General features: G+C 37.8%; 1 protein-coding gene across 2 annotated transcripts in view; it reads left to right on the top strand.

Moving 5' to 3' along the window:
- Window positions 1-266: 266 nt before the first annotated feature.
- The window catches only part of NDUFS4 (NADH:ubiquinone oxidoreductase subunit S4), a 113297-nt gene continuing 91997 nt past the window's right edge, over window positions 267-21566 (top strand). Inside the window, exon 1 of one of the 2 annotated variants that reach the window (XM_047867389.1) lies at window positions 267-386. In XM_047867389.1, the coding sequence (XP_047723345.1) occupies window positions 289-386 (98 nt within the window). In that variant the 5' untranslated portion in view covers window positions 267-288. Of the gene's footprint in view, window positions 387-10980; window positions 11016-21566 lie in introns of those variants that run through there. The other variant, XM_047867398.1, reaches the window with a different exon arrangement.

The raw sequence follows: 21566 nt of genomic DNA, 5'->3' as shown, positions 1-21566 counted from the left end.
CTTTTCATTGAATAACCAGTAAACAACCAGTCCTAGCAACAAACAAGGATTACAATTTGTGGAGGTAATATTTACAGAATGCACTGCTGCATTTTCTTCCATTCATTTTCCTTCTTATCTCTTTCAATCAAACCTATTACCTCTTTTCTGAACTCCAGCATTTAACAAAACGCCAAACAAAAATGAAATTAACAAAAGCCCACTTCATTACGATGGAGCCCCAGAAGCTTGAGAACGAAGGAAGTTTGTCCCTTCCGGTGATCCGTTCTGGCGTTTGCCTGCAGCAAGATGGCGGCGGTCTCAATGTCAGTGGCGCTGAGGCAAATGTTGTGGGGGAAAAGGGCAGTGGCTGTAGCGGCCATTTCCGCTTCCAGGGTTCCTACCAGGTAACAGGATTGTCAGGCTTCTTCTTCAAGCTTCTGGGGTCTCTCCACTTTTGGGGAGGTCTCTGCTGGCTGGGTTCCGGAGAAGGCCTCTGGGAAAGCGTTCTCTGCTGACCCTTTCCTCCGGAGAGGGCGGTTGGATTTGGGACTAGCTGCTTTTCAGGGGCACTGGCCAGGCGAGTGGGGGTGTGAATGCGGGGATGAGGGGAGGAGGACCTCTGGTTTCTTGGAAACTTTGGGACTATTGCTGTGAGAGAGGGTCTGTGGGGTGGGGTTGTCTCCAGGGCTGCGAGCCGAGCCCTAGCCCCCAGAGAAGGGGAGGAGTCTCACTGGTCTTTCTCCCCACTTTACGCACCCCCTCCGTTTTTCACCTGTTTGTCCATCACTCCAGGCCTTGTTGGGGTTAAATCCCTCTTTCCCTTACATGGCTTTAAGTGGTATTAGTGGGTTTCTGAACAGAAAGATTGTTTTATTCATCAGCCTGCTTGGTTGGAATTCAATGTTAGTGAACATACCATTGCTAGTAATATTGGAAGGTAATTTCTAAAAGGCTGGTGGTAATGCCGGGAGGCTTCCTATCAAGAATTTTATTAAAGCTTCACAATAATTCAGAGATTGTTGCTGTTGTTTTGCTTTGAGCGTTTTTGTGATGGTGCTTTTTTTCCTGACTGCATTAATCCTCGATTTCCCTCTTAACGCGAATTTTCCTGACTGTGGTACTAACACAATAGCATGTAAACACGGTAGTGTGTTTATCTGCAAAGCATTATGTTTTATCGCTATTTCGCTGCCCATTATAAATCAGGGCATGTATTGAATGCCTTTTGCATGCTCTGGAGACTACACTGAGTGCTTAGAATAACACGGGAAGACTGCAGGGACAGATGGGGGTGGTTAAAAATTGAGGGTCTAGTCAAATACTAATTAATTTAGTGTTAAATATAAAGGGAATCCCGAGCGTTAGAACTAGAGTTAATTAGAAAGGATTTGTGAGGTAAATTTTATTAAGGTTTTGGTGTGTTGGGGCGGGGGGGAGAAGAATGTCCTGAATAGGGTCAGTGGCTTATGAAAAGCTTTGAAGGCAATAGTGGATACATACATAATATAGAATTGTTGAAAAATAACGATGCTAAGATTGGGGAAAGGTAAAAAAAAAATTGTAGTGAACTATTGTACATATGAAGACTTGAAGAATGGGAAGTGTTTCTCTAAATAAAATACCCGACTGGTTGACTTAGGGCTGTAAGAGAGGTGATCCAAGTTAGTTCTTGTTCTCCTAGACATTATGGAGAATAATTTTGCATTCCCAAGTAAAAATGTATTCACAGTAGCCCTAGAACTCAAAACAGAGTTGAAGGGGACACTGGTGCGTGGCTAATTAAGACATGACTGTGTATCTAACTAAATTCTATATCTGAGTCAGCCATTTTGTCAGCAGTTATTGTAGTTGAAGTTAAGATACTGGATTTTAGAAACTGATGATAACTAGTACTACTTACGCAAATTTGAAGAGTTTCTGTTTGCAAATGTGTTAGAGATTTGAAAATAAAATATTAAATTATGTAAAGTGATCTTTGTTTCACACTTTAAAAAACGTAAAAGACAAAGAAAACAAATTTTAACCACAAGTCAAATGACACATTTATTTGCCTTTTAAAAATTTTATTTTTTAAGTAATCTCTACACCCAGTGTGGGGCTGGAACTCACAATCCTGAGACCAGGAGTCGCATGCTGTACTGACTGAGCTAGCCAGGTGCCCCCATTTATTTGCTTTCTGTAACACATTTTTTTGTCCAGAGAACTAGTGATGTTCATCTCCCCTTGAGGGAAATTTATGGCCCTTCTCTCTTACCTATTATTGGCTTTTCATCCTTTAAGCATTGTCTTTCCATTATGTTTTGAAGGTAATGAGGATCTGAAAAGGTTGTGTGTGGAGAGAGTACCAATTAATAGGGTAATCTAAATCTATAATTCATTTTATTGTAATGCTTAGAAAACATTTGCAAATAATGTAACCTTTCAGATCACTTGAATAAAATGAAGGGTAGAATCAGTAAGGCAGTTGGTAAGGAGGGAGTAGTGAACAAATACTGAAGAAAGTGTGAGTAGAAGGAAAGAAGCTGTTACATTAACTTGTATGAAATTACAGTGTATTAGTACAAAACCAGAGTAAACCAAAAAAGCCCAACAACATACACACAAGGAGAAAAATTGTTTAAACAGTGTAGATGATTCCGTTGATCTGGTTCCTGAGCTCATGTTCCAGAGTGAGTCTCAGTTTCCATGTGCTTCTCATTTCTCTGGACTGAATGAGAAGGGGGAAAAACCGGATAAATGGCCCACATTTATTCTTATTTTCCCTGACTTTCTGACAGAGTTGCCCAGGGTGAGTTTAACTATTTAGGATTTTAATCTAAAAGCTAGATAAAGTGGTGCTCTTTCAAAATAGCAATACTTTGGACTCCATGTTTCAACATTTATTTATTTTTGAGACAGAGAGAGACAGAGCATGAACGGGGGAGGGGCAGAGAGAGAGGGAGACACAGAATCGGAAACAGGCTCCAGGCTCTGAGCCATCAGCCCAGAGCCTGACGCGGGGCTCGAACTCACGGACCGCGAGATCGTGACCTGGCTGAAGTCGGACGCTTAACCGACTGCGCCACCCAGGCGCCCCTGGACTCCATGTTTGATACAGTGTTTTTTGTTCTGTTTTGTTTTTTTAACCCATTTGTGTATTGCCTAGCCCTAGTTTCATCACTTTTCAATTTGAACTGAATCTTGTGTTTACCTCAAACACAGTTCCTTAGGGTCTGCATAGGGTCTTAATTAATGACTGTGGTGAGGACTAAGCGTATAGACTTTTTTTTTTTTTAAGTTTATTTATTTATTTTGAGAGTGAGAGCACGAGCTGGGGAGGGGCAGAGAGAGAGAGAAGGAGAGAGAGAAAATCCTAAGCAGGCTCCACACTGTCAGCACAGAGCCCATCGCAGGGCTCAAACTCATGAACCATTAGATCATGCCCTGAGCCTGAGCCAAAGTCAAGAGTCGGATGCTTAACCACCTGAGACACCCAGGTGCCCCATGTCTGGATCTTTTTTGTGAGCCTTATTTTGTGTTTCAATCTCTGGCTCTATTGTGTCACACTATTTCTTTTTTCAGCATTAGATAAGCCAGGAACCTTCAGTGAGTAAGATGTGCTGAAGTTGACAGTCCTAAGGTTGACAAGGGTTCTGTGTATATTACACCTTACTGGGAAACTGAGCCCAAATTTGAGAAACATTTAGGACATTTAAAGCCAGTTATTGGCTTCTACTTCAGATAAGGTGGATAAATTCCTCTCTGAAAAGCAGCTACTTTTGCTGTCTTTGAAATATATCAAAGCCAAGTTTAGTGAGCTTGAAATATTTCTAAAATACCCTTTAATAGGTTTAATTCTTTTGCTTATTTTTCTCATTAAGAAATACCCATAATGGTTCATGAGGTTTCAGCAGTAGTAGAGATCTTTGTTGAGTTCTTAGGAGAATTAAATATTTTAATACTAATGAATATTAGAATAGTGTCTGGCACATAGTAAACTTTACCTAAGTAAACACTACTTTATTATTGGTTTGAATAGCCTGAGTATTTTTCTTTTCATTAATCTTGGTGATAGATATTGTGGTAGGTGGTAGTATTGTTGAAAATATTTGCGTCCGTTTTCTGTGACAAGATTATACATTGCTGTTCCATTAGTCAAGTGATTTGTTTTGGCCAATGAAATGTTACTGGCAACAATATGCCATGTCAAGCAGAAGCTTTAAGAGCTGTCCCATGTTTTGCCATGTCCCTTTTCCCTTCGCCTATAGGATAGACATTTTAGGTGGGATTTTTTTCTTTTAGTCTAGATCCTGGAATGAAGATCACATGGAGCAAAGCTAGAAGCTGATTCTTACAGGTTGTATAAAATATAAAGTGACTAAGAAATAAATCTTTGGGACGCCTGGGTGGCTCGGTCGGTTAAGCATCCAACTTCAACTCAGGTCATGATCTCACAGTTCATGGGTTCAAGCCCCGCGTCGGGCTCTGTGCTGATAGCTCGGAGCCTGGAGGCTGCTTCCGATTCTGTGTCTCCCTCTCTCTCTGTCCCTCCCCCACTCATGCTCGCTCGCTCTCTCTCTCTCTCTCTCTCTCTCTCTGTCCATCTCTCTCTCTCTCTCTCTCTCTGTCAAACATAAATAAACGTTAAAAAAATAAAAAGAAATCTTCGTTGTGAGTTACAAAAATGTTTGAATTTTTGGTTGCCTCAACATAACCTATATTGACCTTTTTTACACACACACGCCTGCATGCAAATGAGCAGGTTTTAGCACATGGACTAATGTTATCAGTGAGGTCACTGGCTTTTGGAGGGCTGGAAAAAATTTTTATTTATTTTTGTATACTTGATGGCACCTAGTGTAATGGTTCACAAATAATAGTAAACGTTGATCACGTACGTGAGTAAATACGTATTTAGAGATGTGTGATTGTGAGGAAAAGCAGGAAGCCACAGGTGGTATTTCTGTTAATAGCTTCATCAGTGAAAGCCAAATACTAACCTACATAAGTGTGAATATAAAATATCTACTACATATATTCTTTTCTAATTACTTGCAGTGGTCTGAGATTAAAATATTGACCTGAAACTCTATTAACATCTGGACTGAAGTTGACTTATGAATAGATTTTTTTTGTACTCAGAAATTTCTTTTGACAAGTGTCCTGACTCTTTTGTACTCTAATTTTATAAAGAGGTAGAAATGAATTTATTTGGGAAAGGGTGTTCATGGAACATGATAACTTTCTTGGCATAATAGTAACTAAATGTGATTATCAGACTTGCCTTCTGGAAGTTATTTTACAGGAAGTTTTTAAAAATTAATGATACATTGAGCTTAATGGAGAAAGAAGATGCAACTTGGTTCCTTTGTTAGACATGTTTGAAGAAGTTTCTAGGCATGGGTGAATATAGAACAAGACTATTTCACATGGAAAAGCTTCTAAAATATATCCCTTGGTTGTCTAAAGTTGAGAATCATTTTTATAGTATTTGTTCTGAGCACAAATTAATAATAGGTGACCTTTATTTCTCATTGTGTATTAGCCACTGTGTATTAGCCAGTGACTTTACCTGCATTATCTTACATATTTCTCACAGTGACCCTATGAACTTAGGTGTTATTTTTCTCATTTTTCAGATGAGGAAACATTTTAAAATTTACATTGCTAGGAAATAGTCTGGTTTAGCAGCCAAGGAACATGTTGACTTTACTAATGAGAAGTATGTCTGCTAAGAGTAAAACCTCAGTGTCTTCTCTGTTTTTCTTTTAGCAGGATGTCTGTATTTGAGAAACTATCTGATGCTCTTTACTTTCACTGTTCCTTTTTGTACAGTGACAGTCTCCAAATGAGGAATTTGTTTTCTTTTTTTTGTAATAAGGATTTTTCCCCCTAAGTTTGGTAATTATTTTTGCTGAGAAACTTTGTATATGTGACTTGATTATGATACTTTCTTACCCCTTAAACAAAATGCAAGTAATACATGTTTTAAACAAGGTAAATGGAATATATTTTTCTTTTTTTCTTACTCCAGTGATCATTAGGAAAAAGTTATTGTATTCTGATGCCTTTAAAAACTATCAAGTGTCTGCTATACTTTCTGAGTTCTTTGTCTGCTTTTTAATAGTGTTTTTGTGTCCTTCCTTGACTGGTCTGCCTCTCTTTAGCAGTTTCACTACCCTTTTTCATTTATCATGAGTTTGAATACCAACCAAGTAAACCTGTTAGGATTTGAGTAAAATAAAGTAGGCTTAATGAAGCTCTGATGATGGCTGAAATTTACTTTGTTGCGATTAAAACCTTAAGCTTTTTTAAGGTTCACAGATAATTACATATAATACATGAGCTACTATTATAACTTTTCTTTTTTAGTTTGCAGTGTCCAAAGACCCTGATGGAACTTTATTGTACCTGAATTTTGGAGTGGCCAGATTCTTGACAGTGACTTTCATCTAAATATTTTTATATTTTAGCAAACTATTCTAATTCTTTTGCCTTTTATGTAGTGGCATGAGAGCAATTCAGAATTCCTGTTTCAAATTTTCTTTCTTTTGTCTTATTTTGATAGGTGAATACAACATTAGGTTCTTTAGAACTAGTTAGTTGCTCAAATGTGACCTTTTTGCATTGACTTAATTTTTTTCCTTTATGGGATCATGCTCCAGTTTAGTGGTTTTTTAAAACCCTTGCTGTACATCAGAATCACCTGTTGTGTGCATAAAAAATTCAGATGCCTTGGCCCCAATATGTATTAGTTCAGTAAGTTTAACTTGAGGCTTGACTCTGGTGATTCTGATGGGAAGCTAGGTCTGAAAATTACCGTTTGTGTGTTTTAAAATAGTTTCCATGCTATATCATGAAAAGACTTCAAAATGCATTTTTCCTTGGGGGTCGGGTGGAGATTTCCAGAAACAAACAAAAATTCTTCCATCTTTGCACATTTCCCTAATCTAAATTAAGCTTTATGCTTTTCACCCATGCACTGGATGGAAGCTGTTTCTTGGAGAAATTTTCCTTTGAGGGAGAGCAGGCATTTTGGTAATTTTGGAGAAAGCAGGCCATGTTACTCGCTCTCTAGAGACTCTTGTTCTTCCTTTTGGAAGAGCTCAGGTTTAATATAGCGCAGCTGTTGAACTCTGCCCTTCAAAGTTTTAAGAAGAAAGTGTTTTATCCTTTAAAATGGAAATGCCTTTTTTAGGGAGGTGGTCTTTGGCTGGATATAGTTCTCTAAGAAAGTTGCATGCTTTTCTAGAGTTCTTTTGTTTCAGTGATTTCTTAGAATTGTTTCAGATGTTGAGGGCACAGTCTCAGAGTAAAAATCTGGCTGCTTTGTAATATGTTTTGCTGTATCCTTAACAAAGCTAGATGAAGAGTTTATTTCTTTGTGTTTTCTAGGACTCGAAAATATGTTCTTTCCTTTATTCAGCCACTCTATACATAAGTAAATGGTCCTTGAATAGGGTTTACTAGACAAAAGATCCTGTTCTAGATGACTGTTCAGCAAGCCATATGCTTCTCCTAAAAATGTCAGTCTGTCTTGATGAGCTTTAAAGTGAATACAGATGTTTTGGCTCTTTTGAGGACTACCACTTTTTGTGTGGAAAGAGCACTTCTTTTTCAGGAGATTTCTTCAATATACTTACAGAAATTTGCATGAAATTTATATTTATAACTTTTGTCTTTTAAGTCTAATGAAATTAGATTTAATTAGGCATTAATAATTTGAGTTTAATTTTAATATCCTTAGTATAAATAAGATTTGGGAAAATAAAATGGATCTCAATATGGCTTTTGTTAAGATTTTGTATTTATTTTGTAAGATTTTGTATGTATTTATTGGAACTCAAATTTTTACCTTGTAATATTTACCTTTATGCAATGAAAGGTGATATTTTGGCAGGAAGGGTTACCTTTTTAGATGTTCAGTACCTTTTACTTTGCTAGGTTAACGCTAGAAGTAATAGTCATTAGATTCATACAGTGTTTGAGTTGGGAGAAAACTCTAGGATATTCCTGCCTGACCTCTTGTGTATGCAGGAATCTCTAGAATTTCCTGTTTCTTGATTATCTAACACTTGAGGAATAAATGGTAAATTTCTGGTAACCCTAGAAAATGTTCTACTTTTAGATTCGTTGGTAAGTGATATTCCCTTTAATACTGTGTAGAAAAATTCTAACCCCATGCATATGTCAGCCTTTCAGATAATTTAAGATATTTGTCATTACTCATTCTCCCCTTTAAGTGTATGCTCTAGACTTAGCATATATTGTGTGTTGTTTTGTTTTTTTACCCTTTATTAATTTATTACCAGATTTCTTAATGATTTACTACCTCTTGGTACTCCTTAGGATATATTCCATTTTGCCAGTATCTTTCTTTGAGCTGTATACTGTTAACTAAATGAAATTACCAGAGGTGATAACTTAGTGAGTTGAAATTGAATTAAAGAGAAAAGTTGACTTTAAGTTGGAATTTAAAAATTTTTATTTTTAAAATTATAAAGAAAAATTCACTTTTTCCTTTTGGTGAACAGTTTTTAGAATTTAATACATGTATAGATTTGTGTAATCACCACAGTAGTCAGGATACAGAATATTGAAAGAATTCATCACCCTGAAAGACTCCATCACCCTGAAAGACTCCCTCATGTTATCCCTCCTGACTCTAGACCCTGGCAGTAAGTTATCTTTTCTTCATCTCCATAGTTTTGTAGTTTTGAGAATATAATATAAGTGGAACCAGGCAGTATACAATCTTGTGAAGATTGGTGTCTTTCACTCAACATAATGCCTTTGAGATTACCTGAGTTGTTGTGTGTATCTATAGTTTATTCTTTTTTATGGCTAAGTGGTACATATTTTGTGGATGTACCACACAATTTATCCATTCACCCCTTGAAGGACCAAATGTCCTTATTTTTGGTTTTTAATACTTATAAGTAGAGCCACTATAGTAAATATTTGTGTACAGGAGTTGTATGAACATGATTTCATTTTTCTAGAGTAGCTACCCGGGAGGGAGATTCCTGGGTCATTGGTAGTATTTGTTTAATTTTATAAGATACTAATAAACCATTTTCCATAGTGGTTGTATCATTTTCCTTTTTCACTAGCAATGTATGAAAGTTTTGTCACTCTGTGTCTTATTAACAGTGATATTGTCAGGATTTTTTAATTTAGCCATTTTAATAGATGTATAATGATATTTCATTGTGGCTCTTTTTTTTTTTTTTTAATGTTTATTTTTGAGAAAGAAAGTGAGCAGGGGAGGGGAAGAGAGAGGGTGACAGAGGATCCTAAGCAGGCTCTGTGCTGTCTGCTCCGGAGCTTGAACTCACGAACTGTGAGATCATGACCTGAGCTGAAGTTGGACACTTAACCAACTAAGCTACCCAAGTTTGTGGTTTTTTAAATAACAATTTCATTGAGATATAACTTATATTCCATAAAATTCACTCACATAAAGTAAAATTTGATGGTTGTTAGTATATTCACAGTGTTGTACAACCATTCATAGCCAATTGTAGAACATTTTTATGACCCCCAAAAGAAACTCTGTGCCCACTAGCTTTTACTTCTGTTTCTCCCTTTCCCCCAGTCTTAGGCAACAAAGAATCTACTTTCCGTGTCTGTAGATTTGCCAGCTCTGGACATTTCACACAAATGCAATCACATATGATCTTTTGTGACTAGCTTCTTTTACTTAGCATAATGTTTTCAAGGTTTATCCAAGTTGTGGCATCAATCAATACTTTATTCCTGTTTATTGATAAATAATATTCCATTGTATGGACATACCACATTTTATTTATCCATTAGTTGATGGGCATTGGGGTGGTTTCCACTTTTGATTATTAATGAGTAATGACCTATGAAACATTTGTGTATAAGTTTTTGTTATACATATGTTTTTATTCTTTTGGGGATATACAGAAGAGTTGAATTGCTGGATAATGTTGTAACTCTCTGTTTAGTCTTTTGATTAACTGCCAGACTCTTTTTCCAAAGTGGCTGCACCATTTTACATTCCCATCAAGAGTAAATGAGGGTTCAGTATCTTCACAACCTTGCTGACACTTGTTATTGTCTTCTTTATTATAACCATCCTAGTGAGTGTGAAGTGGTATCCGGTGGTTTTTATTTGTGTTTCCATGATGGCTAACTCATTGTGGTTTATATCTGTTTCCCTAATGGCTAATGATGTTGAACTTTGGGGAAGTGTTTGTTTATATATTTTGCCTATTTTTTAATTGGGCTGTTTGTTTTTTTATTGTTGAGCTCTGAGAGTTCTTAAACTATTCTGGATATAAGTCTTTTGTCATATATGTGGTTTGTAAATATTTTCTCCCAATCTGTAGCTTTTCTTCTTTTAACTGTATCTTTTACAGAGTAAAAGTTTTAATTTATTTAAAGTCCAACTTACCAGTCTTTTTTTTTAATGGATAGTACTCTTGTTGTCCAAAGAACTCTGCTGAACCCTGTCAGCGAGCCCTCTTGCTCAACTATAGACCCCAACAGTTACTTCTTATTGTACTTTCTTGAGGCCTTGACAAAGAATTTTGCAATGACCTAAACATTCCAACCACCAGACCAGAAGAGCCCAGATAGCGGTGGAATGCCTAGAAGACCACACCTCACCCATCCCCTTCTAGCCCATGATCATAGGCTAAACACATACTCACCCCTACTCATAGTCACACACTCTTTGCCTCTCTTGAACTTACTCCTCTGAACTCTCTCTTCAAAACTCTAGGTGTCCACCTTGCTGGTAGAGGTAGATTGTTAAGGCTCAAGCCTGCCATCTCCCATGGCTGCTGAAATAAATGTCTCCCTTTCTCTTTTCCAAACCCTTGTCTGTAGAGTTATTGGCTTCTCTTGTCGAGTTTATCCCAATTTGTTTGCTAATAGTGTCAACATAACCAATTAGCAATACCTCTGATTTGTCCAGGCCCCTCAGGATTCCCTGGAAGGAACAGAAGGCTGTTGAAGCTCCAGGGCTTATCCGTTTCCTGAGTTTCCTGAGTTTGCAGCTGTATGTTTGGGAGCAACCGCAGGTTGAAGATTTTTTTGTATTCTCAAAGTTTTGAAGTTTAATATTTTACATTCAGATCCATTTTGAGTGAATTTTGTATGAAGTGTGAGATTTAATTTGAGGTTAATTTTTTTTGCATGTGAGTATACACTTGTTCAACACCATTTTGTGTTTACTGTGAAGACTATCTTTTCCTGTTTTTTTAAGGCGTTATTTTTAAGTAATCTCTACAACTGATGAATTTACAACCCCAAGATGAAGAGTTGTGTGCTCTACCGATTGAGTGAGCCAGGCTCCCCTAAAGACCATTTGTTTTCAGGAGTGCCTGGGTGTCTCGGTTGAGCATCCAACTCTGGCTCAGATCATGATCTCACAGTTTGTGGCTTTAAGCCCCATGTCGGGCTCTGTGCTGACAGCTCAGAGTCTGGATCCTGCTTCAGATTCTGTGTCTCCCTGCCCCTTCCCTGCCCGCGCTCTGTCTCTCTCAAAAATAAATAAACATTAAAAAAAAAAAAAAGACCACTCTTTTTCCATTGAATTGATTTTGTACCTTTGTCAGCAATCATTTGGTTATATCTGTCTGGGTCTGTTTTTGTATTTTTTATTGTGTTGCATTGATCTAAATCCCTTTGCCACTACCACACAGTTTTGATTACTATAGCTTCAGAGTAAATGTGTATTAAAATTGAGTGATTGTGATTCTTCAGTTTCATTCTTTTTTTTTTTTTTTTTTTTTAATTTTTTTTTTCCAACGTTTATTTATTTTTGGGACAGAGAGAGACAGAGCATGAACGGGGGAGGGGCAGAGAGAGAGAGGGAGACACAGAATCGGAAACAGGCTCCAGGCTCTGAGCCATCAGCCCAGAGCCCAACACGGGGCTGGAACTCACGGACCGCAAGATCGTGACCTGGCTGAAGTCGGACGCTTAACCGACTGCGCCACCCAGGCGCCCCAGTTTCATTCTTTTTTTTCAAAAAATTTTTAACTATTCTAGTTTCTTTGCCTTTTCATCTGGATTTTATTTTTTATTTTTATTAAAAAAATATTTTAATGTTTATTTTTGAGAGAGAGAGCACGTGAGCAGAGAAGGGGCAGAGAGAGATGGAGACCGAATCTGAAGCAGGCTCTAGGCTCTGAGTCGTCAGCACAGAGCCTGATGCGGGGCTCGAACCCACAAACTGTGAGATCATGACCTGAGCCAAAATCAAGAGTCAGATGCTCAACCTACTCAGTCACCCAGGCACCCTTAAAATTTTCAGTTTCTAATTGTATATAGAAATAGGATTGATTTGGGGGCTCCTGGCTGGCTCAGTGGGTGGAACCTGTGACTCTTGCCCTTGAGGTCTTGAGTTCAAGCCCCATGTTGAACGTAGAGCTTACTTAAAAAAAAAAAAAAAAAAAGAAAAAAAAAGATCCATTTTGTGTTACGACTTTTTATCCTACAACCTTGCTAAATTTACTTGTCCTATATGTATTTTGTAAATTCTTTGGGATTTTTAAAAGTAGATGATCATGCAGTCTGTGACTAGGGTTGGTTTATTTCTTTTGTTTCAGTCTCTGTGCCTTTTGTTTCTTTTCATTTTCCCAAAGGATGTTAAAACAGAATGGTGACATTAGACATTATTCCCATTTACCAGGCTTTGAAGCATTTAGGTTTTCACCATTAAGTAGAGTGTTAGCTAAGGTTGAGGAAGTTTCCTTCTACTACTAGTTGGCTAAAGTTTTTATCATGAGTGGATGTTCAATGAGACTTCCTCTCATTGAGAGAGAGACAGAGCATGAGCAGGGGAGGAGCAGAGAGAGAGGGGAGACACAGAATCTGAAGCAGGTTTCAGGCTCTGAGCTGTCAGCAGAGAGCCTGATGCGGGGCTTGAACCCATGAACCGCAAGATCATGACCTGAGCCAAAGTCAGAGGCTTAACTGACTGAGCCACCCAGGTGCCCCCCCCCCCCTTTTTAATGTTTATTTAGAGAGAGAGCTGGGGAGGGGCAGAGAGAGACAGGGAGTGAGAATCCCAAGCAGGCTTCACGCTCTCAGCACAGAGCCCAACATAGGGCTCCATCTCACCAACTGTGAGATCATGACCAGAGCTGAAATCAAGAGTTGGTTGCCGAATTTAGTGAGCCACCCAAGTGCCCCGAGATTTCGTCTTTGATGCATAAATTATTTAGAGGAGTTTTGTTTAATTTCCAAGTATTTGGAGATTTTCCTCTCATTTTCCTATTAACTAATTTTGAGTTTAATTGCATTATGTTCTGAAAATCCAGTTCCCTGGGTTTCCCTTTTCAGTTTCCATCCAGAAATTTGTGACTCTTCTTACCCTGCTCTGTAGTCGGGCTAAGAGATGGAGAGACAGAGAAACTAGAAAAAAACAAAAACTGTAATAGGTGTTGGTCCTGTTTTTTGTTTTGTTTTGTTTTTGTGTTTTAGAATCACAGCTTTAGTAACTGAAGTGATGGCTCTCTCAGGTTTCCATGTGACCACAGGATTGCCTATAGCTTGTGCATGGTGCATGGGAGAACAGAAACGGGGAAAAACATGGGTAGTTTCCATACTTACACATTTCTGTTAGTTTCCTTTGTAGATCTTTGGGCCAGAGTGATTCGTCTGGAGGAATGCTCACTCCTGGGTTTCTGGCTACATGAAATTCAGGCAGGGGATACTGGAGAAAAAGAAATAAATTCACTTCTGGTTGAGTGGTATTTCACTTCCTTGATCTGTCTGCTGTTTGCTTTTTAGCAAGAAGCTGTTCTGTGTATCCTGTCCTGAGTTTATGGTTACATTTAGTGGAAGAGACAGGGTGGAGTGTGCTTACTACATCTTACCAGGACCAACCATCTTAGGATGAATTATTTTTTAAAGTCAATTGTAGTATTTCTTGCATTTTAGCATATCTGAATAGATTTAAAAGATGTAAAAATGACTCAAAAAAGTTCTTCATACAGATTGTAAACCATTGATTCTCAGCTGTTGGAGGAGGAAGGGAGGGATTAACAACATACCAGAATCTTAGAAGTAGAGAGAGGATTTCAAAATATATGTGCCCGTGGTTGAAAATCATGGTATTTAATAAAAGGTGGATGTTTGTTGCCCATATAAATGGTCAGAAATATACATTAAGTTACTGGCTTAGACCATCAACTAATAAATCTAAACTTTAGAGGATATGGTAGTCAGAGATTTATTCTGATGGAAATTTTAGTATTTTCTCTCTAGAATATGTACTCTTATATACAAAATCAGAGTTTTATTTTTAGGGGATTCATGGATCTCATACTTTCTAGCCCTTCCATAGAGAGTATTAGATCTTATACTATGTTTATACTAGCTCTTGTGTTAGACCTTTCTCAGTTACCAGTGACAGAAACCTAGAAACTCAAATGACTTGGCTTAGTCAAGAAGAGGGAATTGGTTTATATTATCAAGCAAAGGAAAAGGTAAGGCTACAGCTAAATGGTCCCAGGGACCAGAGCTAGACAGGGACCAGGCTCTCTTTCTAATTTGTCTCTGTCATTCTCTGAGTGACAGCTACTACTTGAGATTGTTTTTCCCTATGTGGCAGATACAGCTAATGAAAGGTTTTTTTAGACTTATATCCCATATCTTTATCACCAGGGAGGGACTGAAAATCCTTTTCTTTGGTACCGGGTTTTATTTATTTATTTATTTATTTATTTATTTATTTATTTATTTATTTATCTACCTACCTATCTATCTATCTTATTTTTTAAAGTAATATTGATTGATTGATTGATTGATTTTAACATTTATTCATTTTCAAGAGAGAGAAAGCCTGAACAGGGGAGGGGCAGAGAGAGAGAAACACAGAATCTGAAGCAGGCTCCAGGCTCTGAGCTGTCAGCATAGTGCCTGATGTGGGGCTTGAACCCATGAACCATGAGATCGTGACCTGAGCTAAAGTCAGACGCTAAACTGACTGAGCCACCCAGGCGCCCCTGGTACCAGGTTTTAAAAATCTTAGGGAATAATCAGTGAGTCACATTAGACTAAGGGTTTACTATAATATGTGGTCATTGTATAGTCATAGTAATTCTGCTTATATTGCTGTGTCATATGCATACATGGGAACTCTGGAAGTCAGGTGTAATGAAAGGTAGGCCTTCTCAAACAAAAATTAAGAATAGTATTTTATATCAAGATCTCTTTAGGGATTTTTGAGGAACAAATAATGTTTGTGTATACTGTGTGGGCTGACTTACCTTTTTTCCTAATGAACTCTGGGATTTTGCTTGCTAAAGTTTATTCACTCATTCAGCAAATATTTGCATTTTTTTCTACTTTCAAAAGGCTGCATTTTTACAGGCTTTACTAGAAACATCTGTCTTGGTGTTCCTTGGAACATCTGCTTTAAGGATGAATGTGTAGGATAGAACTATTCAAGCAAAGTCTAGATGATCATCTTTTGGGTCTTGTGATTGGGCTTTATCTTAGATTGGCATTTCTTAAAGTAGAGTGTAGATGATTTATTTGAGTTGACCCAGGAACTAGAAATGAGGAATTTCTAGACAAGGAAGGAAAAAGTATGATGCTGAGATTGCTGCTGTAAGCACTAGAAACTCAGTTCCACTGGAACCTCCTAAGAAGTATACAGAATGCCTCTCAGTGTTGTCCATTTGAAAGATGGAAGGTTTGAACATTTATCCACTATTTTTCATTCTCCTGTGGTTGAAAGTATAGACTTTTCTGTTCTTTGAGCTATACCTGTGCTCCTGAAGACCTGAGGCATACATAATGGGCTGGTTCACTTGAGATGGAATGTTGGTGCATAACCTGAGTCTGAAGGTCTGTAATGGTGGCAAGTGACAAATTGGCCAGAGGGGTGACATGAGCACCAAAGGTGTTGGTTACAGGCTTCATTATAACTCAAGGGTCTCTATAACTGATTTTTTTGGAGAGGGTGCTAATAATTCTATTAGCTATTATGTACTGAGCACTTAGACACTGAGGTAATTGCTTTCTGTATGTTATTTCATCTCATGACAATGATCTCATTTTCTTTTTCTTTTTAAATTTTTATTTTTGAGAGAGAGCACAAGGCAGGAGGGGCAGAGTGGGGGAGAGGCAGAGAAAGAGGGGGAGAGAGGGTCCAAAGTGGGCTCTGCGCTGACAGCAGAGAGCCTGATGTGGGGCTGGAACTCACGAATTGCGAGATTGTGACCTGAGCTGGAGTTGGACGGATGCTTAACTGGATTAAGCCACCCAAGCACCCCTGAATGATTTCATCTTAGATGGTCTATTGACAATTATAGTTTAATCGATTGCTAGGGTTGTAAATAACTCACATTTATTGGAATTTGCTTTATTCACCGGTACTCTGAAGGAGATGACAAAGGATTGGGAAACTGAGGTCTTACAACTTACTTAACTAAATAGTAATAGAAGTCTCTAGGAAAGGGATGGTTTCTTCTGTAAAATTTCATGTTTAAAGAATTCATGATGGGGGTTCCTGGGTGGCTCAGTGGGTTGAGCGACCGACTCTTGATTTTGGTTCAGGTCATGATCTCATGGTTCATGGGATTGAGCCCCACATTGGGCTCTGTGCTGACAGCATAGAGCCTGCTTGGGATTCTCTCTCTTCTCTCTCTCTGTCCTTTCCTCTTCTCCAACTTGTACATGTTCTCTCACTCTAAATAAATAAACTTTATAAAATAAATAATTCATAATGGCAGAATACTTCCGTACTATGTACCAGGTAGTTGACCAGAGATTGTGTATAATACCCCAGTAAACAAAGGTCAATTTACAGATTTTTCTTTGAATTTGAGAATGTTAACAGATAAGTTTAGTGGCTGGTAACCTTCCTAATCTCATTCTCTGGATTATTTTCTCTTCACTGATACTGCTGAATAATTCTAAGATAGTTAAATTATTTTTTCTACAGCTGCGTTTTAGGCTCTTGCTCCTGTCCCACTGTCATCTTTGACTGTTAATATGGTGGTAGCCTGGTCTTCCATCTTCTTATTTTTTAAGATTTTATTTTTGGGTGCCTGTGTGGCTCAGTCAAGCATCTGACTGGCTCAGGTCATGATCTCACAGTCTGTGAGTTTGAGCCCCATGTCAGGATCTGTGCTGACAGCTCAGAGCCTGGAGCCTGCTGCAGCTCCTCCCCTGCTCATGCTCTGTCTCTCTCTGTCTCTCAAAAATAAATAAATGTTAAAAATAAATTTAAAAAAAGATTTTATTTGTAAGTATTCTCTATATTGAGCTTGAACCTGCAATCCCGAGATCGAGTCGCACGCTCCGCTGACTGAACTAGCTAGGCGCTCCTTGTCTTCCATTTTATTAATGTGGTTCACTTTAAATGTGATAAAGTGGTTTTAATGTGGTAAAGCGTACCACTTTAGTGCATAGCTGGTACTGGAATGGATACAACATGCATTTGAGGTCATTTTAGAAATTTCAGTTTCTTCTTCCCTTAAGACTTAAAACATGGTTGTTCTGTTGCTGATGAGTTCATGGTTTAAATACATCTTAGTTAATGCTGATAAGTGATCCCTTATTAGGGCTCAGATTTTTATTTTGGTCTCAAATTTAAACTTTCAACTTCAAGTTCAAAGTGTTAATTTGGCCAGTCCCCTTAACAATGTCTTACTAGTGTCCTTGACCCAAGCTTCAGGAAAAACTGCTTTCCAGAGATAGACATATTAACTCCTGATATTAACCATGCTGTCAGGCTGTATTCTTAGCTTCATACTTGAACTACTTTACTTCATGTATCAGTCCAGTCTACCATCTCTGTCCAACAGCAGTTAGGAGCACACATTTTGGTCAGATCCACCTATATTTGAGTCCTACCTACCTATGTCACTTCCTAGCTCTGTGCCTTCTTTGTGCCTGTTTTCTGTTTTGTAAAGTGGATATCATAATCTCTCTTTTCAAGTTATATATATATATATATATATATATATATATATATATATATATATAATCCCAAGCAGGCTCTGCACTGTCAGCACAGAGCCCCAGGGTGGTGCTCAAACTCAGGAACCATGAGATCATGACCTGAGCCAAAAACAAGAGTTGGACCCCTAATCGACTGAGCCATCCAGGTGCCCTATTCTTTGTTTTGTGGCTTCTTTCTTTTCCTTTTTGTTCTTTCCTTTCTCACCTTTCTTTTTTTCCTTTCATAAATCTTACCTAGATTCTAGTTCTTCTTCCTGAATTATGAGAGCAACTTGGATTTTGTTTGTTTATTTACAGTATTTTATTCATGTGTATATGAAAGAATTATCTGCACCTGGCTTTTTCCAGATTGTGACCTCCCATGCACTCCTCAGCTCAATGCAATCTATTTTTGGCATCCACCATTCCACTGAAATAGCTTTCATCAAGGTCGACAGTGACCCTGTTGCTAAATTAATAAACTCTTCTCAATCCTTATCTTATGTGACCTTTGCAGTCCCAAAAGATGACTTTCTTGTAATTGAAAGATTCTTCCTTTGACTTATACTTTGGCTTTTCTCCTTCTCAGTTCCCTTTGAGTGCCCCATCATCTTTTGCCCATTCCTTGAGCTGTCAATATTTCTCATTTGATTTAATAGCTCTTTATTCTTTTAAAAATGTTTTACATTATATAATATTTTGTGTACACTTGAATATATGTAACATACATATTTTAGGAAGCATACTGACAAAGTGAATTCATGTGGACCCACCATCCAGTATAAGAACTAGAGAATTACCAATACCGTTATTTGCATTCTCTCTGTGGTAGGCTGAATAGTTGTCTCCTTCTTCCCAAATATATCCAATGTTCTAATCCTCAGAGCCTGTGAATGTTACCTTAGGTGGCAAAAGGGACTCTGCAGATAGGATTAAGTTGAGGATATTGAGATGGGAGGTAATCCTGACAGGCCCGATGTAATCACAGTGGTCTTATTAGGAAGGATGTATTATGAGTCAGAGGAAAAGCAAATGTCACCATGGAAGCAGAGACTGGAGCGATGTGACCGTATGCTAAGGAATGCCACCAGCCTCTAAAAGCTAAAAAAGATTAGGAACAGATTCTCTCTTGGAGCTTCCAGAAGGAACCAGTCTTGCTTGACACATTATTAGCCTGTGAGACTCATTTTGGACTTCTGACCTCTAGAACTGTAAGAAAATAAATTTATGTTGTTTTAATCCACTAAGTTTGTGGTAATTTGTTACAGCGGCAGTAGAAAACTAATATGCTTTCCTTGTATCTCATTATCTACCATGACTTCAGTTACCATCTATTTGTACTCAAGCCTAAATGTATATGGTTCATTTGCTATAATATATACTTTTCACTCAAGCCAGTCAGCACACAACTTAAAAAGGGTAAAAGATGTTTAAAAACATTTAAAAATTCAACTGAATTCTCTTATTATTCTACTTAGTTATTATTTAGTACTCAACCAAGAAACAGCAGTTGTTCCGGTGCGAGATGACTGGCTTATTAAGAGATGGTATGGGGCACCAGGATGGCTCAGTCAGTTAAGCAAGCAGCCGACCTCGGCTCAGGTCATCTCGCAGTTTGTGGATTTGAGCCCCGCATCGGGCTCTGTGCTGACAGCTCAGAGCCTGGAGCCTGCTTTAGATTCTGTGTCTCCCTCACTCTCTGCCCCTCCCCTGCTTGCTCTCTGTCTCTCTCAGTCTCTCAAAAAGTGAATAAAAATTTAAAAAAAAAAAAAAAGAACAAAAAAAAGAGATGGTATATCTTTACTGGTAAGGGGCTTCCTAAAGGATTTCCAAAGATAATTTTCATTCTTTGTAGTTTTTGCCTAACACACTGACTTTTGGACCTACTTTCCTTTGAGATGTAACTCTGCATCCTTTTCTTGAATTCTGGACTTCTAGACCCTTAGATCTCTACTTGGATGTCTCCACTTGGATTTTTTACAGGCCTCTCAATCACAGTATATCTGAAACAATTTGATTATGATCATATCCTCTACCACTCCATTCTTTTTCTCCCTTAGTTCCTGTTACCAGTAACTTGCCAGTTACCTAGCTAGAAACCCATGTATTGTTGTCTCCTCCCTCTCCCTCTGGCCTTCCCACACTCGTTCGTTCTCTCTCTCTCTCAAAATAAATAAACCTAAAAAAAAGAAAAAACTCAAAACGTTGCCTGTACTGTCCAGATACTTTTGTTTTCACCAAGCATTCAATGCTGCAGGATTGAAAAGGGAATTAAAAAATGTTTAGCGGGGCGCCTGGGTGGCGCAGTTGGCTGAGCGTCGGACTTCAGCCAGGTCACGATCTCTCAGTCCGCGAGTTCGAGCCCCGCGTCAGGCTCTGGGCTGATGGCTCAGAGCCTGGAGCCTGTTTCCGATTCTGTGTCTCCCTCTCTCTTTGCCCCTCCCCCGTTCATGCTCTGTCTCTCTCTGTCCCAAAAAAAAATAACTAAACGTTGAAAAAAAAAATTTAAAAAAAAAAATTAAAAAAAATAAAAAATGTTTAGCATATTACTTTGATTCATTCCCATTAAGTGCCTATTATGTGTGGTACAATCTTGGCAAACATGCATATAATTTATTTTAAAATTATATATAGTACCACAAAACAGTTCAAATTTTAGTTGAAAAATCATGAATTCTTTCCCCCCAAATATTTATTTTTCCACCATTGCTTCATATTTTGCCTTCTCCCAACTCCCTCCCAGTAAATTAAATAAAATTTAACAATATCTACAATATTCCAAAATGCCTTAAACCCTAATAGATTCCATTTTTTAATTGATTTTATTTCTAAAACAAATAGAACTGAACAAATTAAGTAAAATTATGTGGTTTGTTTAATGTGGGCTGTAACAGCAGAATGTGTAATTCTCATTCTTAAAAGTCAGGGTGTATTCTGCATTTTGAGCATTTTGAGCATTCAGCAATTCCAAAATCTATAGTATAATAGCTGTGTAGCTATTTATTACAGAAAAAAATACTCTTGGCAGTATTTATATGTGCAATATATGTTCATCTTTTCTATTCTTGCTTTGATGAAAAATTTTGGAGTCCTAGTGAAAACTCAAGTTGCAATGAAAGCTGTCTTTCTGACAAAATTCTCCTTACACATTTTAGTAAACGTTGCCATAAGATAAAGTCTGTGATACTATTATTCGAGAAGTGGAAGAGGAGGATGTGTCATTAACCTGTAAGTCATCACTTTTCAGTAATCTATGATGTCACTGACCATGATGGCTACATTTAAAACTCTGAAGAGTTGGTTCATGAGGAAAACAAAAATCTGAAATGCTATCCTGCTTAAGGAAATGGCTGCTATGCAATATTTTTAAATGTTTATACAATTCCATAATCAAATGAGCCCATAGGTATTTACTGAGTATCTTTTCTTTGCTGAAGATTGTGTAATGCTGTGAAACACAAAAGTGAAAAAGAAACAGTTCCTGCTCTCAAAGAACTGAGAAGTGGGAAGCAGAGACAAGGAAATAAGCAATCACAATGAAGCATAACAAGCACTAGAAAAAGTAAAAGTTAAAAACAGAGTACTCTAAAACCACATAAAATTAGTATTATAGTCTAAGCTTGTAAATTCAAAAGATGCTCCATAGAGAAAGTGATGTTTAAACTTTT

Source organism: Prionailurus viverrinus, chromosome A1 (assembly GCF_022837055.1).
Source record: "Prionailurus viverrinus isolate Anna chromosome A1, UM_Priviv_1.0, whole genome shotgun sequence".
Lineage (NCBI taxonomy): Eukaryota > Metazoa > Chordata > Mammalia > Carnivora > Felidae > Prionailurus > Prionailurus viverrinus.
This window is presented reverse-complemented; position numbering and strand designations above follow the sequence as displayed.